Source organism: Plecotus auritus (genome assembly GCF_963455305.1).
Source record: "Plecotus auritus genome assembly, chromosome: 2".
NCBI classification, from domain to species: Eukaryota; Metazoa; Chordata; class Mammalia; order Chiroptera; family Vespertilionidae; genus Plecotus; species Plecotus auritus.
Genome location: NC_137771.1, coordinates 10,226,576 through 10,246,187, shown reverse-complemented (window position 1 = coordinate 10,246,187; position 19,612 = coordinate 10,226,576). Strand labels below are relative to the sequence as shown.

The 19,612-nt window shown below is 55.5% G+C and overlaps 1 protein-coding gene across 4 annotated transcripts in view; it reads right to left on the bottom strand.

Moving 5' to 3' along the window:
• Positions 1-19,612, bottom strand: part of ARHGEF10L (Rho guanine nucleotide exchange factor 10 like) — a 134,842-nt gene that overhangs the window by 79,298 nt on the left and 35,932 nt on the right. For all 4 annotated transcript variants that reach the window (XM_080655899.1, XM_080655901.1, XM_080655900.1 and 1 more), the window contains exons 2-4: positions 18,930-19,009; positions 13,466-13,651; positions 12,729-12,762 (exon numbers count right to left, since the gene is read on the bottom strand). In XM_080655899.1, the coding sequence (XP_080512025.1) occupies positions 12,729-12,762; positions 13,466-13,651; positions 18,930-18,966 (257 nt within the window). In that variant the 5' untranslated portion in view covers positions 18,967-19,009. The remainder of the gene's footprint in view (positions 1-12,728; positions 12,763-13,465; positions 13,652-18,929; positions 19,010-19,612) is intronic.

The following is a 19,612-nucleotide window of genomic DNA, read 5'->3' as shown; positions in this document are numbered from 1 at the left end:
CAATTCGTGACCGTGACCATGTACCTGTGAGATGCCACTCATTTCACAAGAGGGCGTATGAGGTAGATATTATCATCCTTGGGCTACAGATGGGGAAACTGAGGCCCATTGAGACTTAATGACTTACCCAGCATCACTGGGTGCATCACAGGGACCTGGGGTCTAATGCCCAGGCTGCCTGCCTGCAGAGTCTGTGCTCATTCAACCAGACCTCCTGGAGGTGGGGAACTTGCACTTAAATATTCACTGACATCACAGATTCTCTGTGACCTAAGGCCCCGGGCCTTGCTAGACCATTTAGCCATTGTTTTTGTTTGTTTGTTTGTTTGTTTGTTTGTTTGTTTTCAAAAGGAAGGAGAGAGAGTGCGCTCAGCAGCGTCAACAACACAAGTTCCAATCTTCGTCTAAAAGAAATCATCATGGTTCTTGGTACTTCCACGCTAGACCTTTTGCCACGAACATTTTCACACGTAACTAAGGGGCCGGAAGGCAATGTTGCCATAAAAAGGGGGTAAGTTTAGTTTGTTGTCGTTTTGTGCCATCAGCTTGGCTGTCAGTCTGGCTTCATTTCTCCGTTGACAAACTGGTGGAGAAAACAGTTAAACAGGGTGAACTTAAAATAGTCAGCATTTCTTCCGGATGACGATGTACCAGGGAGTTGGTTGTTTATTTCGAAACACACTACATTGGGAGGAGGAAGAGAGGCCGAGGGCTCTCCTTGAGGGTGCAAGGTGAACCCACATATTTCCCATGGAAGGAAGACAAGTGCCTAGTTCAACTCAGAAAACAAAGTCAGTTATTTGCACAGGATGGCCATAAATCTGAACACATTTTAAATGCAATTAAATATTTTATATTTCATAGTAAACTTTTTTTTTATTTTGTTGATTTTTAGACAGAGAGAAAGGAGGGGTGAGGGGGGAAGAGAGAGAGAGAGAGCGGAATCGATGTCAGAGCAGAACATCCATCAGCCGCCTCCTGCACACTCCCTACTGGAGATCAAGCCCACAACCTGGACATTGCCCTAATCCAACCAGCAACCTTTTGGTGCATGGGACGACACCCACCAACTGAACCACACCAGCCAGGGCACACAGTGGCCTTTCTAATTCTGTCATTCATTTTTAATGTCGCTCTTATTTGTCATGATTTTATCTCTTTTATGGCAAAATTGCCTTACAGCCAATTAGCTATGTGTTTATGGCAAAGATGCTGCAACAAAAATACTGGCCATGAATCATACCACCCAGCTCCTGGGCCGCAGTGCAGTTCAACCAGAGAATAGCGGAGAAGGCTCAGGGTAAACCCTAAAGGTGGCATCAGGAGAGAGCAAGGTTGGTAGGTATTTTGGGGTGAGATCAGGCAGCTTTAGAAGGGCCTGGGGAATACTTTATGACACCCCAAAAGCCATGTGGGGCTGAAAACATGAGCCTCTTGGTTGCACATTATCAAAAACACAGTGAACTTAATTTTTAATTTTTTTAAATATGTTTTCATTAATTTTTAGAGAGAGAAGGAGGAGAGGGATAGAGAGATAGAAACATCGATGAGAGAGAACATCATTCATTGGCTGCCTCCTGCACACCCCCTATTGGGGTTCGAACCCACAACCCGGCATGTGCCCTGACCAGGAATCAAACCATGACCTGTTGGTCCCTAGGTCAACATTCAATCACTGAGCCACAACAGCCAGGCTTAATTTTTAATTTTAACTAATTTAATTTGAAATAGCCACATGTGGCTTGTGGCCACCATACAAGACAATGCAGCTCTAAGCCACCTGCTCTATTGAAGAAGTTAATCTGGGCTCATTTCCCTTGAGCAGACAGCCCAGGTCCTGGCTTTCTGGGCTGAGGTGTGGGGGTCACACAGCACAGAGAAGTCACCCTCGTGCCCACTCATTAAATGAGCTAATGCCGGGAAAGCACTGAGGGCCCCACACACAGCATTGCCTCCGTAGCTGAGGCAAGCAGAGACTGGGAGCCCCACGGGAGGGAGAAGGCCGGTGCCTGTGGGTGGACAGGTCTCCCTAGGCTTGGGGGAGGCCACCCCCACATCCCCGCCCTGTACTTCGTTGGTATCTACTCTGGGCCAGAGGATGTCAAATGATTTGGGACAAGTGCGTGTCTTATTATGACCATTTCACAGATGGGGAAAGTGAGGTTCGGGATTGGCAAGTACCTCGCTCCAAGTCACCTGACCAGCAAGCAACAGAGCTGTGATGTGCCCGCAAGCCTTGCTCTGACACCAGCTCTGCTTACATTCCCTGGGCAGATGCGGAGGAAGGGGCCTCCTGGGCAAGGGAAGAGGAGGCGTGGCAAGAAATGGGACTGGGCACCTCCTCCCTCCCTGCCCTTCCTGCCAAGGCCACTGACCCACCCTGCACCCACCCCGGGGGCAGCCTCTCCCAGCTGCTGCCCAGCTGGAAGTCCACTTCTCCCTGTAAGCAAACACTCCTTCTGGGGATTCCCCAGAGAGTAAAAGGGCCATAAAAAGCAATAAGAGGCCAATTAGCTCACCCTTATCTGAGCTTCCTGCACCTCTGATGCCTGTCTGCCTGCACAGAGAGCAAGGTTGGCTGGAATGACGGCAGCTGTGCAAGGCGGCCCCTGCCCCGGATATGAAGAAAAGGAGCAGGTCTATGGGGAGAATCTGAGAAGGAGAAGCTCGGGGGGCAGGGGAAGCAGGAGACAGACAAAGGACCTCTCCCAGGTACAAATTCACGGACCAGACTTTGGTCGAGTACACCAGAAGGCCACCACGGAGCTCAGGGCACTTTCCAAGCCCACCCCCTCTCTCTCCAGGAACAAGCCAGGGATAAGACGGGGGTGAGTGCCCTGCGACACCAGGGACCTACTCTGTCCTGGTGGCCCCATTCCATCAGCATAGTGGACCCTCAGTGGTGATCAACGTCCTCCCGGCCTATTTTACGATAAGAAGCCCCACTGCTACCAGCCAGTGTGGCTCAGTGGTTGAGCATCAACCTATGAACCAGGAGGTCACGGTTCGATTCCCAGTCAGGGCACATGCCTGAGTTGCGGGATCGATCCCCAGTGTGGGGTGTGCAGGAGGCAGCCAATCAGTGATTCTCTCTCATCATTGATGTTTCTCTCTTTCCCTCTCCCTTCCTCTCTGAAATCAATTATATATATATATTAGTATATATATGTATGTATGTATATATTTTAAACCCCACTGCTGAGAATGGCAGTGCCCAACCCCTGCTGCTGCAGGCACAGGCCCCAGGTTCTCAGAGAACCTCAATGACAACAGATTCCAAGGTCCCTCCCCAGAGTCTGCAGAATGCGGGGGTCAAGGAGAAGACCCCCAAACCAAACGGTCTGAGGATTCCTAGCTGGGCCCCCCTACACAGGGCATCTCGAGGGCCTTTTCCAGGACAAGGTTGGACTAATAGGAAAGGGGAAGAATTCCACCTTTGGCAAATAGAAAGGACCAGAATAGCCTTTGCCTTATAAGGCCTCGAGCAAAACTGAATCTGCAACGCCTGGCGGGCTGTGACGGAGGTGGCGGAGGGCCGGCCTGGGGACAGTGCCTCCCTGAGCATCGCCACCCCCTCTAGGCATCCCCCACCCTCCCTCAACCCAAGACACGCAAAAGAGAGGCAAACACATTGAGCCCAGACTAATCCCGCTGCCGGATTTCTTTTCAGCTCTGGCCACTTTCTAGCTCCTGTAACATGTGAAAGCCAGAGGGGCCTGAAAGATCATCTGCTGGGATGATTCAAAGCAGCTGCCCACCTGGGCCCCTACATCCAGAGGGGCCCAGGCATTGCTGGGTCCAATGTGCAGCCGGAGCTGAAAACCGGGGCTCACAGGCTTGAGGTGTGAAGAGAACACTCCGGAGCAAACAGACCAGGATAAACCCACAGCTCTGCGCCGAAACCGGTTTGGCTCAGTGGATAGAGTGTCGGCCTGCGGACTGAAAGGTCCCAGGTTCGATTCTGGTCAAGGGCATGTACCTTGGTTGCAGGCACATCCCCAGTAGGAGGTGTGCATGAGGCAGCTGATCGATGTTTCTCTCTCATCGATGTTTCTAGCTCTCTATCCCTCTCCCTTCCTCTCTGTAAAAAATCAATTAAAAATATATATATAAAACCACAGCTCTGCCACTGGGCTCCACGCGCAGGGACAGTCCCTGGGTGTCCGGGAGCTGCTGTAGAAACAGAGCGAATAATCCATTCTCCTTCCTACTGTGAGGATTAAATGAGATCAGTCAGGGCAAGTGCCTCTCTGTGCCTCAGTTCCCATCGCTGGGAAATGGGGCAACAATACCTCCCTCTTCAGGTTCGTCTAAGGAGTAAATAAAGCAGGCATGTCAAACGCTTAGCGCAGGGTCTGGCACACGTGAAATCCTCCTGGTGTGCCACTTCCCATCCCCCCTCTGCCCCGCCCCTCCTCCAGTGACAGGGTCCCTGTACGCATTCCCCTCCTCACGCTGCGGCCAGCCACCTCTCACATACAGAAAGTTGCAGGACCCGGTCTGCTTGTCCTGTGCCACCTCACACACAGTCACACATCCACTGACTCAATAAGCAGGAGTGGTGGGAGCCCCCAGGGGAAATCGTAAAAATGGCCCCTCATGCGATATTCACAATGGGGAGTGAGCGCCAAGGCCCCCAGGGAACCATCACAACCCAGGAGCCTGCCCCACAGCCTGAGAGGCTGCCCCAGACCCCGCCCTGGCCTTCTGCTCTGTGTGCACACACCTTCCCCCGTGACATAGCGAGGGCCCCGGGCTCGGCAGTCAGAACTTGGACAGGCACTGCACCTCCAACAATAACTTATCAAGGACCACGTGGGGTTTTGAAGATGAACACAGGTTCCCCTGGGAAAATGCTCACGCTCTGTAATTAGCCCACAAAGAGAGCCATGAAGCAGCAGGTGTCATAAAACCACAGTTCTATGAATAAATGCATGCACCCTTGTATACGCACAGGGCAAAGCAGCTGGACAGAAACACGCCGCATAGGATTAAAGCCTGCTTTTAGTCTATCATTTTCTGTACTTTCCAACTTTTCTACAATAAACATGTATAACCATTAGTAAGAAGAAAAAAAGAGAAAGAAAACACATCTAAGGTAATGCACTGGCCAACGTGGGTCCCTTGTACCTTGATCTGCCCAAGACAGACCTGCACCCTTTGGGGACAGGGATAAAGAGCAGCTCTCGCAGCCAGTGTGGCCCAGTGGTTGAGCATCGACCCAGGAACCAAGAGGTCACTGGTTCGATTCCTGTTCAGAGCACATGCCCGGGTTGCAGGCTCGATCCCCAGTAGGGAGCATGCAGGAGGCAGCCAATGGATGATGTTTCTCTCTCTCATCAGTGTTTCTATCTCTCTATCCCTCTCCCTTCCTCTCTCTCTAAAAATCAATAAAGGAAAAAAAAATTTTTTTTTTTTTAAAAGAGCAGTTCACTGACTGAGCACCTGTTCTCACATCTCATCTCCTCCTACTGCCCCCCTTTACAGAGAGGGAACAGTGTAGCAGATGAGGCAACAGACGGTCCTGGGTCACGGAGCTGAGATGTAGGGCAGGTGGGGTCCGAACCCGATCTCTGTGGGAGACGCAGGGCAGAGGGCTGGAATACTGGTTCTGGAAGCCGCCCGGGCTCTGCCTCGTCTCAGCCCGGGGACCTCAGGCTGATGACAGTCCTCTCTGCGCCTGTGTCCACATATGTAAAACAGGGATTGTGACAGGGCCTGTGAGAGGATGAATGAGATAAGGCAGATAACGCTCTTAGAACAGGGCCTGGCGAATAATAAGTGCTGATCACATGCAGCCACACACCCGGGCACAGGAAGATAACCCAGCCCTGCACAGAATGTTGGCCCCGCCCACAGGGCAGGGACCGTCTGCCCGGGCACTGCAGAGCCTGCCATACCATAGTGCTCAGTAAAGATGTGCACCATTGCCCTAACTGGTTTGGCTCATTGGCTAGAGCGTCGGCCTGCAGACTCAAGGGTCCCAGGTTCGATTCCTGTCAAGGGCATGTACCTTGGTTGCGGGCACATCCCCAGTGGGGGTTGTGCAGGAGGCAGCTGATCTATGTTTCTCTCTCATTGATGTTTCTAACTCTCTATCCCTCTCCGTTCCTCTCTGTAAAAATCAATAAAATATATTAAAAAAAAAAGATGTGCACCATAAGAGGATGGAGGTTGAAGGTCAAGGGCAGGGAGGACACCAGCCAGCCAGCCAGCAGAATACTGGACCAGGACAGCCCAGCATGGTCCTGGGTGGACAGGGGGTCTGCAGATGAAGAGCAAACAGAGACCCTGACCTCGGGCTTTGGGCCCAGTGCTACCACCTGCCAGCCCAGCCCCCTGGACCTCTCTGAGTCTGCACAACGGGCCCCCTAATAATCCCCTCTGTCCAGGGCCGTCGTGTTTGTCTCCTATTGCTGCTGTAACAAATCACCACAAGCTCAGTGACTTAAAGGACACGAGTGTATTATCCTGCAGTTGTGGAGGTCCGACGTCCAAAATGGGTTTCACCGGACGAAAAGCAAGGCATTGCGCATGCTGTGCTTCCTCTGGGGGCTCCAGGGCAGAATCCATCCCTTGTCCTTTCCCAGCCCCTGGAACCCTTGGCTTGTGGCCCCCTCCACCCTCTTCGAAGCCAAGAGAAAGGCATCTCTCAATCTCTCTCTGACTCTGACTCTGACCTCTGGCCTCCCTCTTACAAGGACCCTGGGGATTCCATTGGGTGAACCAGGATAATCCAGGAAAGCCTCCCCATCACAGATCCTTAATGTAATCCCATCTGGAAAGCCCGGACAAGTCCCTTTGCCATGTAAGATACCATTTCACAGGCTCCAGAGATTAGAACATGAACCTCTTTGAGGAGGGATAGGGGCGCACTGCTCCGCCTACCACCGTCATGAGAATCAAAAGGAGATGTGTGTGGAGCGGCTACTGAACTGCAGTCCATGCAGACGCAAGCCACTAGCATTGCACTGTGCTGAGCCGGGCACCGGGGATAAAAGCTGAAGAAGGCGGAGTCGCCTCACGGGATTCCTGAAAGAGCCCTCAATGTCACAAATGGTGTGCCCTGTTCAGGGGAGAGACAGTGCGGCTCTTACACTGGGTTCTCAAAAGGTCCGTGATCCAAAGTCCATCACTCTGATGCGGAAACCCATTTAACCAGGATGGGAAACAGGAAATCACCCAAATACAGCTTCTCCAACTTAGGGGCGAGGGGCCAGAGAGGGTCTTCGATGGAAAAGGGGGCCCCATAACCCGCCCAGGAGGGACTCCACTGCTCACATGGACCCTGCAGGACAGGACACAAAAGGCTGTGATTACTAGGGATTTGGGGAAATGGCAAGTTTAAGGCCAAGCCCAGGGTTCCAAACAGCTCCAGGCTGGGTCTGCAGCGACTGGGGAAACCTGAGTGACACCTCCATGACTGACCTCCCCAGGGAGAATTTCCTCTGGGGCTGGGGGCCACTCCAGCCTTGTCTCACTGCTCCCCCTGCTCCCCACCCACAGGCCAGGCTGCAGGCGGGCACTCCGGCCTGATGCCATTCTGTTCAAACGCTGCTTCCCTGAGCCTGGCCTCCTCTTGGCCTGACCCTGTCAGCACCTGACACGCCTGGGGAGGATGGTCTCCGGGGCCCGTCCAGGAATCCAGCTGCCTCGCTCGGGGTCCAGGTCCACGTGAGAGGTGCTGGCCAGTGGGCAGCATGGCCCATCTTGTCTGGATAAGCCCAGCAAGGGGCAGGGTGGTATCTCCAGGGGGCCACTGTGCATCCCCACAACTGGCCCGGAGCCACAGGCCTGACCCAACAGGCAATGCTGAGGCTGCAGGGGCCCCTCTGGGATGGCAGTCCCTGGGCAGGAAAAACAAAGGGGCCGGAGTCCACAGGCAGTGCACTGAGTGAGGGGTAAGAGGCACAGCCTGCAGCCAGGAAAACACAGGCAGCCGGCCATCACTGGGCGCCCAGGGCCGCTCTTTCAGCCTCGGCTCCCCCCGCGGCTCCTCCAGCGAGAGCTCGGGCTGGAGTGAGCGCACTGGCTGCAAAGTCCACCAGGAAAGGCCAACCCTGCCGGCTCCAAGGGATGGCTGTAGGTCGGATAGATGGAGCTCCAGACCTGCCAGCCACCAGCCCTACCAGATGGTGGGGAAACTACCTCAACTCTCTAAGCCTCGGCTCCTAATCGACAAAAGGGAAGTGTCTCCAGGGCTGCGGGGCCCAGGAGGTGACATAAATGCAGGAAGCACTCAGTAAGTGGCGGCCGACACCCTCAGCATCAGCAGGATCGGGGACCTGGCTGTGTGGCCTTGGGCCACTCAACCGCTCCCAGCCCCATCCCTGCTGGCCTCTGAACCCCGTGGGCTGCCAGAGTCAGAACCCAGGTTCAGAGATGCCATGTCCACGCTGTTCACGACCTGTTCATTTTCATGGATGGAGACACTGAAAGTCACCTTTCGGACCCCACTCGCCCATCCTTCGATCCCTCGGTACCCACTATTCATACGGCAGGGATGTCCTCGGCCCATGGCGGTGCCTGGCACCATGCCACGCCATGAGGATGAGGACACAGCAGCCAGCTGTCCCCGTGGGGCTGGCCTGCAGGTGGGGGACACTTCCTCACCCCTCTACCATCACGAGACCTCAGTGCCGGCGAGAGGGGCGGGGCTGCTTTTACTCTGCTCCCCTTTCAGAGAAGGGGCTCCCTCAGAATCACTCCCTGGCAGTACTGAGCCCACTCTGCTTGGCTCCCCAGCTGGGGCCCCCAGAACATCCGACTGCTCAGAAATGACTCTCCCAAGAGCTAGAGAGCATCTGCTCGCAGGCAAAGTTCTTATTCCAATAAACACACAATCGTGTCATTCATATGGAGCCAGCCGCACCCCTCACCAGGAGTCAAAGTCTGAGGCTCTGGGCTCGGACCTGGAGTGCCCAGCGCATCCCTGGCGGGTAGTGTGGTGGCAAACACCTGGCCTGCAGTCTGAGAGGCCCCGGTTCTAGTCGCTGCTCTGAATGAGCACATACTATCTCTATGTAGCTTTGGCCACCTAACTTCCCTGAGCCTCAGTTTCCCCACCTGTGATGCAGGCAATGACAGTGTCCACTTTCTAGAGATGGGAGGAGTACATGGGCCTGGGTGCTTAGCTGAGTGCCTGATACACAGTAAACAGGATCATTATTATCACTGTTATTACTTGCTATTATCATTACCATTACTACTACTACTACTACCTGGTAATAAGGGAAGAAAAAGTGCGGCCAGTTAGCTGAGCACTTGGAAGGTTGCTTTAACACAGCAGCAAGACAGACGGAATCCCAGCCACCCTCACTCCTGGGGTCGTTGAGCAGGGTAGCCCAACCCTAAACCTCACCCCACTAACCTCGGCATAACACACACCCAGCAATGCCAGCAGCTCTGCTTTCCCCATAGACGCCTCATTCCTCCTCTGGGCAAGCCAGCCAAGCAGGCAAAGGGACCAGGAAGTCCACAGGCCTCCAAGCCAGGGACAGACCCAACAGCCCTGGGCCTGGATTGACAATCAGCCTCTACTGTCCTTGCAACTGTCCGTCTGGCAGGTGTGTTCCCTCCCCCGTGTGGACTCCTGGGGGCGGGGGGTAGCTGAGGGAGGAGAGCCCGATCAAATCCAGGTCTGTCCGATTCCCAGGGGGCAGAGCCCAACCGGCCCCCTCTAAAACCAAATCTACACCAGGACCCAGAATAACAACAGCAAATATGTTTGGAGCAGCCAGTACAAGCCGGCCAGACTGAGTGCCAGATAAATATTAACTTACGTTTGCCTCACAGAGCCCCACAAGAAAGTAGATTTGTTATCCCCATTTTCTTGCTTAAGAAAGTGAGGCTCGGGACAGGAAGGCATTTGCCCAGCAATGCACAGCTAGTGACCCAGACCAAGACTTGAAGCCAGCTCTGTGGCTCAGAGCCTGAGCTCCCAGGCCCCCACTTTACCTACCACGTTCCTGCCACCAGCTGGGAAGCGGGGATGAGGACGGACCCTGTGTCCCTCCCTCCGAGGCCCTGGCAGGAAGGAGGTCACTTTGAGGTTGCAGCTCTGTCTGGACCTGGGCGGTTACTCTGACTGTACCGTCAGGAGCTTCTCTGGAGGCCACCTGGGCAGCCAGGCAAAGCCCAAGGCCATTTCCAACCCTGGGGCAGGGACCACGGAGGAAACGCAGTAACAAGATGTGAACCGTCCTCCACTCGAAGATTTGTTGTGTCAAAGCAGTGTTTGCTTAGTGACTACCTTCAGGGAAGTATTTTTTTTAAATCAAGATTTTTTTTTGTCCTTTCTCTTGGGTAACAAGGAGGAGGAACTGGGTCTGGATGGATTCACCTCCCAGAGGACTCCAAGTGGAAAATCACCGTGCAGGGAAGGAGCTGGAACAGAAGGAAAGGAAGGCCTGGAAGGGAGGAAATGAAGCTGGGGGGAGGGTGGAGAGCACTGAACAAGGAGTCAGGAGGCCGCCAGCATCTTGGGCAAGGCTCCCCCCCGGCCCGCCCCCCGCCCTCCCCCCCCACCCCGCCCGCCACCTCAGCCTCCCCATTTGTAAAGTTAAGAGGCTGAATGGAGGCCTCTCGCCACGCCTACTGCCTACTGTGATCAGTGCTTGCAGGGTCTCATGTCCCATGAATGTCAGTCCCAGAAGGACACCCAAGCGTGATCTTTATCCGTGCCTGTTGTGGGTGGGACTCCAGCCCTGGCACTGCAGGCCCAGCCCAGGAGTCCAAGGCACCGAGCACACCTTCTCTGCCCCTCCAGCCCCATGGCGCTGGAAACATCCAAACTGCACAGGAGGTGGGAACAGAAGCAAACACGCCGTGTGTATTTCGTGCTTCCCACAATCCGTCTCACTTAGTCCTCAGGATGCTTTCAAGTGGGTACTATTATTTCCACCTTATTTGTGGGGAAACTGGGGCTCAGCGAGGTTTACAGGCAGCCCAAAGCCACCCAGCTAGTGAGGTCTGAACCTCCAGAGCCCTGGTGCCTCCTGGAGATGGTGTGCCAGGGGGCGGGTTGCTCCAGGGCAAGGGGTGGGCTGCGGAGTGGCAGGGGGTCTGGGCCTCTCTTTCGGAAACGCCTGGTGCACCCCGGGCTGTCCTGACCAGCGGGCTGGTGAAAACAACGCACTAGGCAGCAGCTCTGAGAACCACCGGGTCCGTCAGTGTGGCACCCAGCACCAGCCAGACACACGATCAGGTCTCCAGGGCACACGAAGGGAAGCCGGGCCGGGATGGGCCAGGCTGCTGTGCTCCTGACCCCAAGGTGGGGAAGGGGGTCTCTGGGAGGGTGGCCTGAAAGAACCAAGATACTCACTGCTCACAGCCCTGCCTCTGCCCAGGAGCTTCCTCCACGTGGACCCTCCTCCCACCATCCCCTCTCCCACCAGTGAAGTCACACTCGCTTGCTCAGCCAAGATCCCCTCCTGACTTCCCTCGGGCCACTGTCACAGTTCCCTGGGCGCCCTCCTCTGTCCCACTGCCAAGTGTCTGCCTCCCCCACCAGACTGCGTTTCCAGCAGCTTCCTTCCCAGCCCACCTGGAGCTGTCAGCCTGAGGTCACAGCCATCCCAGAACGCCCCAGCTGATGACATGCTGATTCATTTCAGGTCCCTAATCAGGGAGGAGAAGCCAGCTCCCACTTGAGGCCTTAATTACACAGGGCCCGCCCACTCCCCCTGTGACAAATGAGCACATACACGAACTTGTGTTGACAGAGATTTGAATCCAGGACTGTCTTTTGCTCTAGGGGCCCAGGGACACATCTCCATCTCTGAGACCTCCAGCGAGGCCACACCTGCCTGAGAACTAGTCATCCCCCCACTCCCACCTGGAAGACAAAGGGAGTCTCCACCGTCCCTCCCCCCACCAGGGTGGCTGCCCCTGGCCAAAACCCACTAACTCTTCCCTTAGAAGGGGCCTCCCTAAACACCATGACCCCAGCAGTAAGCAGCAGTGAGTAAAGCTCTGAGAGGCTGAGAGAGGCCTCAGCTCCCACAGCCCCCACCCCCAAATGCGCTGTGTAACTCAGAGCTGACTTGCCCAAGACCCCAGCGGGAAGGGTAGGAACAGGAACCGCTGTGACCAGGTGCCTGCTGCGATGCTGGGCCCCCTGCGGAACAATATGCTCTTCTAAGAGGGAAGCAGTGCCCATTTTACAGATGAGAAAACCAGAGCCCAGGGGACTGTGACTTACACAAGGGCTCACAGCCAGTGCTGGGGCCTGAGTCAGACCCAGGCAGTCACCCCCAAATCCAGGCTTTTAACCATGAGGCTGCTCTGCCCCAGGCAGGCCCACAGCTAGAGGACAGAGTCCCTGACAACACTCACAGGAAGGAGACCAGTATTGGCAACACGAACAGCCGTGGCAAAGACAACGGCCTGAATACCAGACAGTCGGCGAATTCTCAGCCACGACCCAATGGGGTGAGGGCTTGCTATTTCCATTTTGCATGTGAACAGACTTACACTTGGAGAATTCACATGACTCCTTCAGGCCACACAGCTAGCTAGTGAGGGGCAGAGCCAGGGCTTGGAGTAACATGCGTTTTAGGGACTGACCTCTTCCCTGGGGCTCAAGGATCTGGAACTGCGTTTCTCCTAAGCAAAGACCTGCCCTGAGCCATCCAGGCTGCAGCCCCACCCTTCCCCACACCACCTGCCCAGTCTCCCTCTTTTTCCAGTCACAAAAAAAAAAAAAAAAAGGAAGGAGGCTCACTTACTGTGTCTGGGGCGGTGAGGCCGCTGGGTCTGGGTCTGTGGAGAAGAGCAGAAGGAGAGCCCCGTCAGGCCGGGGCCGGCCTGGTGGACACCCCGTGGTACAGGAGACAGGGCCTGGCCAGCCTGGGCGCCTGCACTGCCCGCCTCCTTCTCCCAGTCTCTTCAGTCATCAAGCTCCCCTACCTGTCCTGCCTGCACCACCCCCACCTCCACCCCATGGCCCACATCCCAACTCCAACCAGAACCAGAGGCCCGGCCTACTCTGGGCCTGTCCGCCACCCCCAGCTCCTCAAGGAGTCCCTTGTCCCCAAGGCTGCAGGAAGTTCCTGCTAGTCCAGTCCCCGGTCTCTCCCAGATGACAAAATCAAGAGCCAGCAGCTGCCATTTAACACCAGCCTTATCAGGGCCCTCCCGCCCCCAGGCCACCCGCTCGCTGGGAGGAGCAGCCTCTGGCTGGTGTGATTCCCTGGGAGAAGCTGCAGGGAGAGGGGAGGCTTCAGAGACAGAGCTGGGCCAGCCACTTCCATTTACTATGTGCCAAAGCGCACCAGATGCTGCAGGAATGCTAGGAATCCTCGTTCCCAGGGGAGGCCACGGAATGCAGCTTCTTCCCAGAGGTTTCTCCCTTCCTGCTTCCTGGGGACAGCAGAGGGACCAGAGGCAGGACTGGGAGCCTGGAGCTCCACCCCAGTCCAGAGGCCCGGGGATGGGAGGACCCAAGGCTCTCAGAGCACCTTACCCGTGACAGGGGCCGAGTCCAAATGGATCAGTGGGGCGTCTGTGTCCTCTGGAGCAACGCCTGGCGCTCCCAGGCCAGCACTGGTGTCCTCGTCATCATCACTGTCGTCAAACTCAAAGGGCTCTCCGGGGTCGTCCTCCGCCTCTGGGGAGGGGCCTAGGCCTCCTCCAGGAACCAGCTGATCTCCTGGAAGGGGGGAGGAGTTACGAGCTGGGCGGCAGGGTCTCAGGGTTTGGCCAAGGGAGAGGTGGCTGGAAATGGGTGAGCAGCTGCGCAGGTCTGAGTGAGGGAATGCGCGCAGTTCCCAGAGACTAGAGCAAACCCACGCCGGGGCCAGATGGCCCTCCTGTGCCCCTGAGGTGGCCTGTGGTTGGGTTGGGCTCTAAGCAGATGGGAGAGGATGGAGGGGCAGAGAGCAAGCCTCCACGGTGAGCACGTGCGCATCTGAACTTGAAGGCATGTTATTCGTCGTCTTGTTTCCTGTTTTTCTCTTTTGTAAGTAAGGGGTTTGGTTATTTATTTATTTATTTATTAACAGGCTCTGGCCAGTTTCATTAAAGGAAATTTTTGCACGATTTACTTCTCACCGGTCTGTCTGTTCGGGCACGCCTCTAGTGATATCGGAACCCCCCGGGTCAGTGACAGCCCGTGTGCATGCTCCAGTATTTTCCACACACTATGCCCAATTCGATGTCATTGCACTGCAGTGATGCACAGCGGTCGTGGGCGACCAGGCTAGTGCTCTATCTCAGGCTTGCTCAGGGTGGGGCCGGTGCCGGTGAGGATGAGCAGGTTCGCTCTGCCTCGTCTGCTCAGCCTGGGACTCTGCTTGAGCCCCAGCGCCGACTTCCACCTTTCATAGCAGGTTGGAGCCTACACTTGATCGGCCAGCAATGCTTTCATCTTTTTCCTGCCTTGGCACAGTGCCTGGTATTTGTGTTACATCACAGCACCTGTTGTTGTAACCACTGTCCCTCCCACTTGAGATCCTTGAGGACGGGACGGTCTGGTCCACGGGTGCTCACAGCTGGAGGGTGAGTGAACGGGTAGGGAGGTGGATGGAGCAGAGATGGGTGGATGGACCAGCAGATGGACAGATGGACAGATCCGATTCCAGCAGTCTCTCTGACCAGAAAAATCCAACCCTTCCCCCCAAGCAACCTGGGGCCTCCAGAGCAGAACATGTTAGGTATCCTATATAATAAAGAGGTAATATGCAAATTGACCATCACTCCAACACACAAGATGGCAACCCCCATGTGGATACAAGATGGCTGCCACAAGATGGCCGGCAGAGGAGGGCAGTTGTGGGCAATCAGTCCAGTAAGGGGGGGCAGTTGTGGGTGATCAGGCCAGCAGGGGACAGCAGTTGGGGGGGGACCAGGCCTGAAGGGGAGCACAGTTAGGGGTGACCAGGCTGGCAGGGGAGGGCAGTTAGGGGGGACCAGGCAGGCAGGGGAGGGCAGTCAGGGGTGACCAGGCCGGCAGGGGAGGGCAGTTAGGGGCAATAGGGCTGGCAGGGGAGTGATTAGGGGGTGATCAGACTGGCAGGCAGAAGCGGTTAGGGGCAATCAGGCAGGCAGGCAGGCAAGGGATTGGGAGCCAGCAGTCCTGGATTGTGAGAGGGATGTCCCAGATTGGAGAGGGTGCAGGCTGGGATGAGGGACAACTCCACCCCCCCCCCCCCCCCGCCCCGTGCATGAATTTCGTGCACCCGGCCTCTAGTGAATGTATAAAATTCCAGAATCCCTTTCCTCGGCAGAACCCAGAGCTCACCCTCCCTCCCCAACTTCCTCTGCGGGATGATGACCAGATGGAGGCCACTGAGCTGAGGACCCCGCCCCTCCTGGAGCTTTGGAGACCCCATGGGCCAACAGCAGCAGGTGGACTCCTCTGGGCACGAGCTCCTTTGCAGATGTGGAGAAAAAACTCGGCTGAGAGCCTTAAATGTGCCCCACAGAGCCCTCTGCTGCAGTCTCACAACCATCCCATCTCATGCTAAGAGGCCACGGGGTTTCCAGAGCGGAAGTGCCCGCAGCCACACAGCTAATAAGTGCGGAGCCGTGTCCGAACCCAGATCTGGCTTCGCTCATGTCCCTCACTCTTCCCACTAAGCCCCGCTGCCTCCTGGAAGCCGCATGCGCCCCCGGACACCTGGCCCGGGTGATGCGCTAACAAAGGAAATGAGGGGCCCACGTGGGAAGCGGGTCATGGTTTTCAAGTGACAGGTCTCCACCCACTGGTGGGCACAAAAGCAGTTAGGAGCTTCCCAGGCAGCGTTCTGTTTTGAGTATGGACTGCTTATTTGAGGTATTTTTAAATTTTGTAATAGTCATAACATCACATTTAGTATTACTTTTGATATTGTTTGTTACATTTCTGTTCAGTTAATGTGACATATACAACTTTCAGGTTCAGGTAATATGTGTATGCATCCCATTTCATGTGTGTGCATGCATGTGTATGTGTGCCATGTGCGTGTGTACATGTGTGTGCATACGTGTATGTGTGTGCGTGTGGGTGTAGAACCTTCCACTGCTCTCCCATGCTCAGTCCACTGCAGCCACGCTGGCCTCCTTGCTGCACCATGAGTGAGCCACACGTGCTGCTGCTCGAGACCTTTGTCCTCTAGCCCAGGGTCCAGATGTTCTTCCCCAGGTGTCTTCCCCTACTCACCTCCTTCAGGTCTTCACTATACACACCTCCCAGCGAGGCTGCCCTGACCAGAGCTGCCCACAGAAACACTGGGGCTCCCTCCCTCGTGGGGCCACATTTTTCTCTGTGGCCCTGTGAGTACGTGACATGCTCCAAGTTTCATTCATTTTCCTGTCCGTCTCCTCTATGAGAGCAGGCATTCTTGCCTGTTTCGCCCATTGTTGAATCCCCAGCATCTGGCACAGTGCCAAGCACATGGTAGGCACATGGTAAGTATTTGTTGAATTCACACACTCACATATACTCCTGTTGTCTTATCTATGGGTTGTGGTTTTAACAGTTTAAAAAATATTGAAACAAATGACTAAAAATCCCTGCCCACCACTTCCGGGCAACGAGATGCAGGCCCATCCTGACCAAGAGGGCTTCAGCGCCCAGGGTGCCTGCCCACTGGAGTCTGCTGGGCGGGCAATGGCGGGGAGGGACTCCCTTTATGCCCGGCACCTGACCGGTATCACTGTAGTGAATACAGTCTCAGTCCATCTGGGTCAGACTCCAGCTCTCCCACACACTGGCTGTGTGAGCGGCAAGTTAGTCTACCCGCCCAGCTGCAGTCTCCTGCTCTGTAAAATGAGGATAATAATAGTAACCACCTTATCATGTTGTTGGGAGGATGGATGAATGAACTGACACATATAAAGCACCTGGTGCCAGGTACGTGCTCACTGAACGTCAGCCATTCTTATGATGATGATTCTATTCATTATCACTGTTATTGCATCATCATCATCATTACTATCATTATTACTATTACTATTGCTCTGAGTCACAGCCCAGTCCTTGACCCTGGGTGAGATGGGCAGGCCTTCCCCACTCACAGGCCAGCCCCAGACCATGTCCAGGGACTCAGGCCATTTCTGCACCTTCTCCTTTTGAGGGTACAAATGGCCTTAGTTAGCCATCAATCCACACAGTCATTCCCATGTTCAGTGAACTGTTCCCGGCCGCCCCTGGGCCATGACCTGTGCACACCAGCCCAGAAGATGGGACCTCTCAATGCCAAGGCGCTCACTGCGGGGAGAGGCAGGCAGAGGAGACAAGAGAGAAACATAAAACCCAGAGACTGAGCTGGCGCTGAAAGAGAGGAGAGGGACCCATGCCAGCCGGGGCCTCGGGCACAAGGCTGCCCCGCGTAGAGCACTGAAGGATGAGCAAAGGTCCGACAGGATCGGGTGGGCAGAGGCATTCCAGGCTGAGCCCAGAGCGGGTGCGGAGAACATCGAGGGGCCCAGTGCGAGCAAGAATGAAGAGCCATACGATGACAAGAGCTGCTTCAGGAATCTGGATTTTATTTGGTAAGACAGCAGGCAGCTCTCCAAGAGTCGGAAAATGGCCAAGAGCCTGGCTCAACCAGAAGACAGTCACCAGCAACATCCGACAGACCTGGGACAATGAACACCCATCAAATAGTTCTTGAATAGAACTGAATAGGTTTAATCATAAAATGATTTTGTTCTCGCTCTCCATGTTGGGCCCCTTGGTAGGTAAGAGAAAGGAGCGAGGTGACCATGGCAGCAGGGGCCGGAGTGGGCGCATCCTGGGACCCAAAGTCACGGCCATGAATCAGGAGATGCCCTTGTCCCCAGTGCTGTTCCCGGGCTCCTGGGTCCCAGGCAATCAGACCTCACTCCTTATCAGAAGGAAAAATCAGGAGGCCCATCCCTGGATAATTGACAGCTGAACGAAGCCCTTTCCACCCATCTGGACAGGTGGCATGGCCAGAGCTGGCCACACTCACCTTTGATGCTCCTGGACACGCCCCGTCCTCGGGAGAGCCAACCCCACTGAGGCCAGGAGGCCGGGCCCAGAAAGCCACTCCTGCTGTGGAGAAGGCAGGTCCACCTGCTGAGCCCCACCCTCCAGAGAAGAACATGGCTCAGTGCAGGGCACACGCAGCGCACGCAGCATCCTGCCAACGCCCCACAGTGATAACAGCTTCCATTCATTGAGCGATCGATTACCACACGCCAAAGCCTTACCTACATTTAAGCCTCACCATAAGGGAGGGTGTCATTATTATCCCCAGGTCAATGGGTGATGAAAGGGAGCCATAGAGATACCCAGCCACCAAGGGGCAGTGGCAGGGTCAGGCTGAGAAAGAGCCCTCCTCATTACCACTCCGCTGTCTGTGTCCCCTAGTGGGGCAAGAGGACAGGACGCCAGGCCTCGTGGGTGAACCTCCCTGGGCCCAGCTCCTCCCAGACGGGGCCTGAATTCTACCTGTGGTGGCTGAGGCCCCACTGCCTGGGTTGCCAGATAAAATACAGGATGTCGAATTGAATTTCAGATGAACAAGAAATAATTGTATTTTTTGTTGGGAGGTGGGTTTTTCTGTTTCTGTTTTTGGAGCAAGTCTGAAAGCCCTACCACTGGATGGTCCGACCTTGGCACCTTCACAGATGGAGAAGGACGGCCCAGCCCTTCCCCTCCACCCTCGGTCCCCACCCTCAATTCATAAGCTTCATCCGCTGGCACACTTCAATCCCAGATGGGCTCTGCCCATCTCTCCAGGGGACCTAGGGACACAGGGAAAGAATTGACCCTTGTCGGGAGCCGCTCTGAGAAGGGAATTATTCTCTCCCTGTTGCAGACAAGGAAACCGAGGCAGAGAGGGGAAGTCACCTGCCCGAGCGCACACAGCTAACTGCCAACAAAGCCAGATTCACACCCCCCAGGGTCAGCTGCTCCCAAGCTGGTGGCCCTCTGCTTGCCCTCCAGCCCGACTCAGAGGGAGCCCAGGGTACGGTACCTGTGGCAGCCTGTGGAGGAGGACTGGAGGAAGCCATCAGACAAAGTCCAGCTCAGACCAGCACCGTCCCAGCCGCTCGCCTGTGAAAAGAAGGCCAGAGTCTAATTAGATGATATTCAAGGCCAAAGCTTCAGCAACAGAGAGGGGTCACTGGCTCAGGACCTGCGCACCCCAGCTGCCAGCTCTCACACTCCTTCCCCAGCAGCCTGGGAGCCCAGGACAGTCCAGGAGGGCCCAGCCCCCACCCATCGTAAATCATTAACCCGGAAAAACCAGCAGCTGCAGGACCATAATAACCCTGTCTTCCCAGAAAGCCCCTGCCACCCCTGGCCTTCGCTTTGACCAATGCCAGGGACCCTCAGGAGCCCGGTGGGTCCAGCTACAATACCCTCCTGTGCCTTCCGACTTTCGGGTGAAGCTCCAGCCCCAGAGACCAGGATCATGCTCAGCCCCCATGTTCAAGGAGTTTATCACACCTGAACTCTCAGGGAGACGGTGGACACTTCCTCCTCCTGGCTGTCCAATAACCACAGGCTCCCGAGCCCAGCCGCTTTCACCAGCCCCTGCCTAGAGCCCCGCTGAAGGCCATTCGCTCTCTGTCCCTCCCTGTCCTGCCCAATGGGGTTGGCCAGCCATGGCACGTGGGTATAAAGAAAGGAAAGGGGTGCAGAGAGGCAGATGAT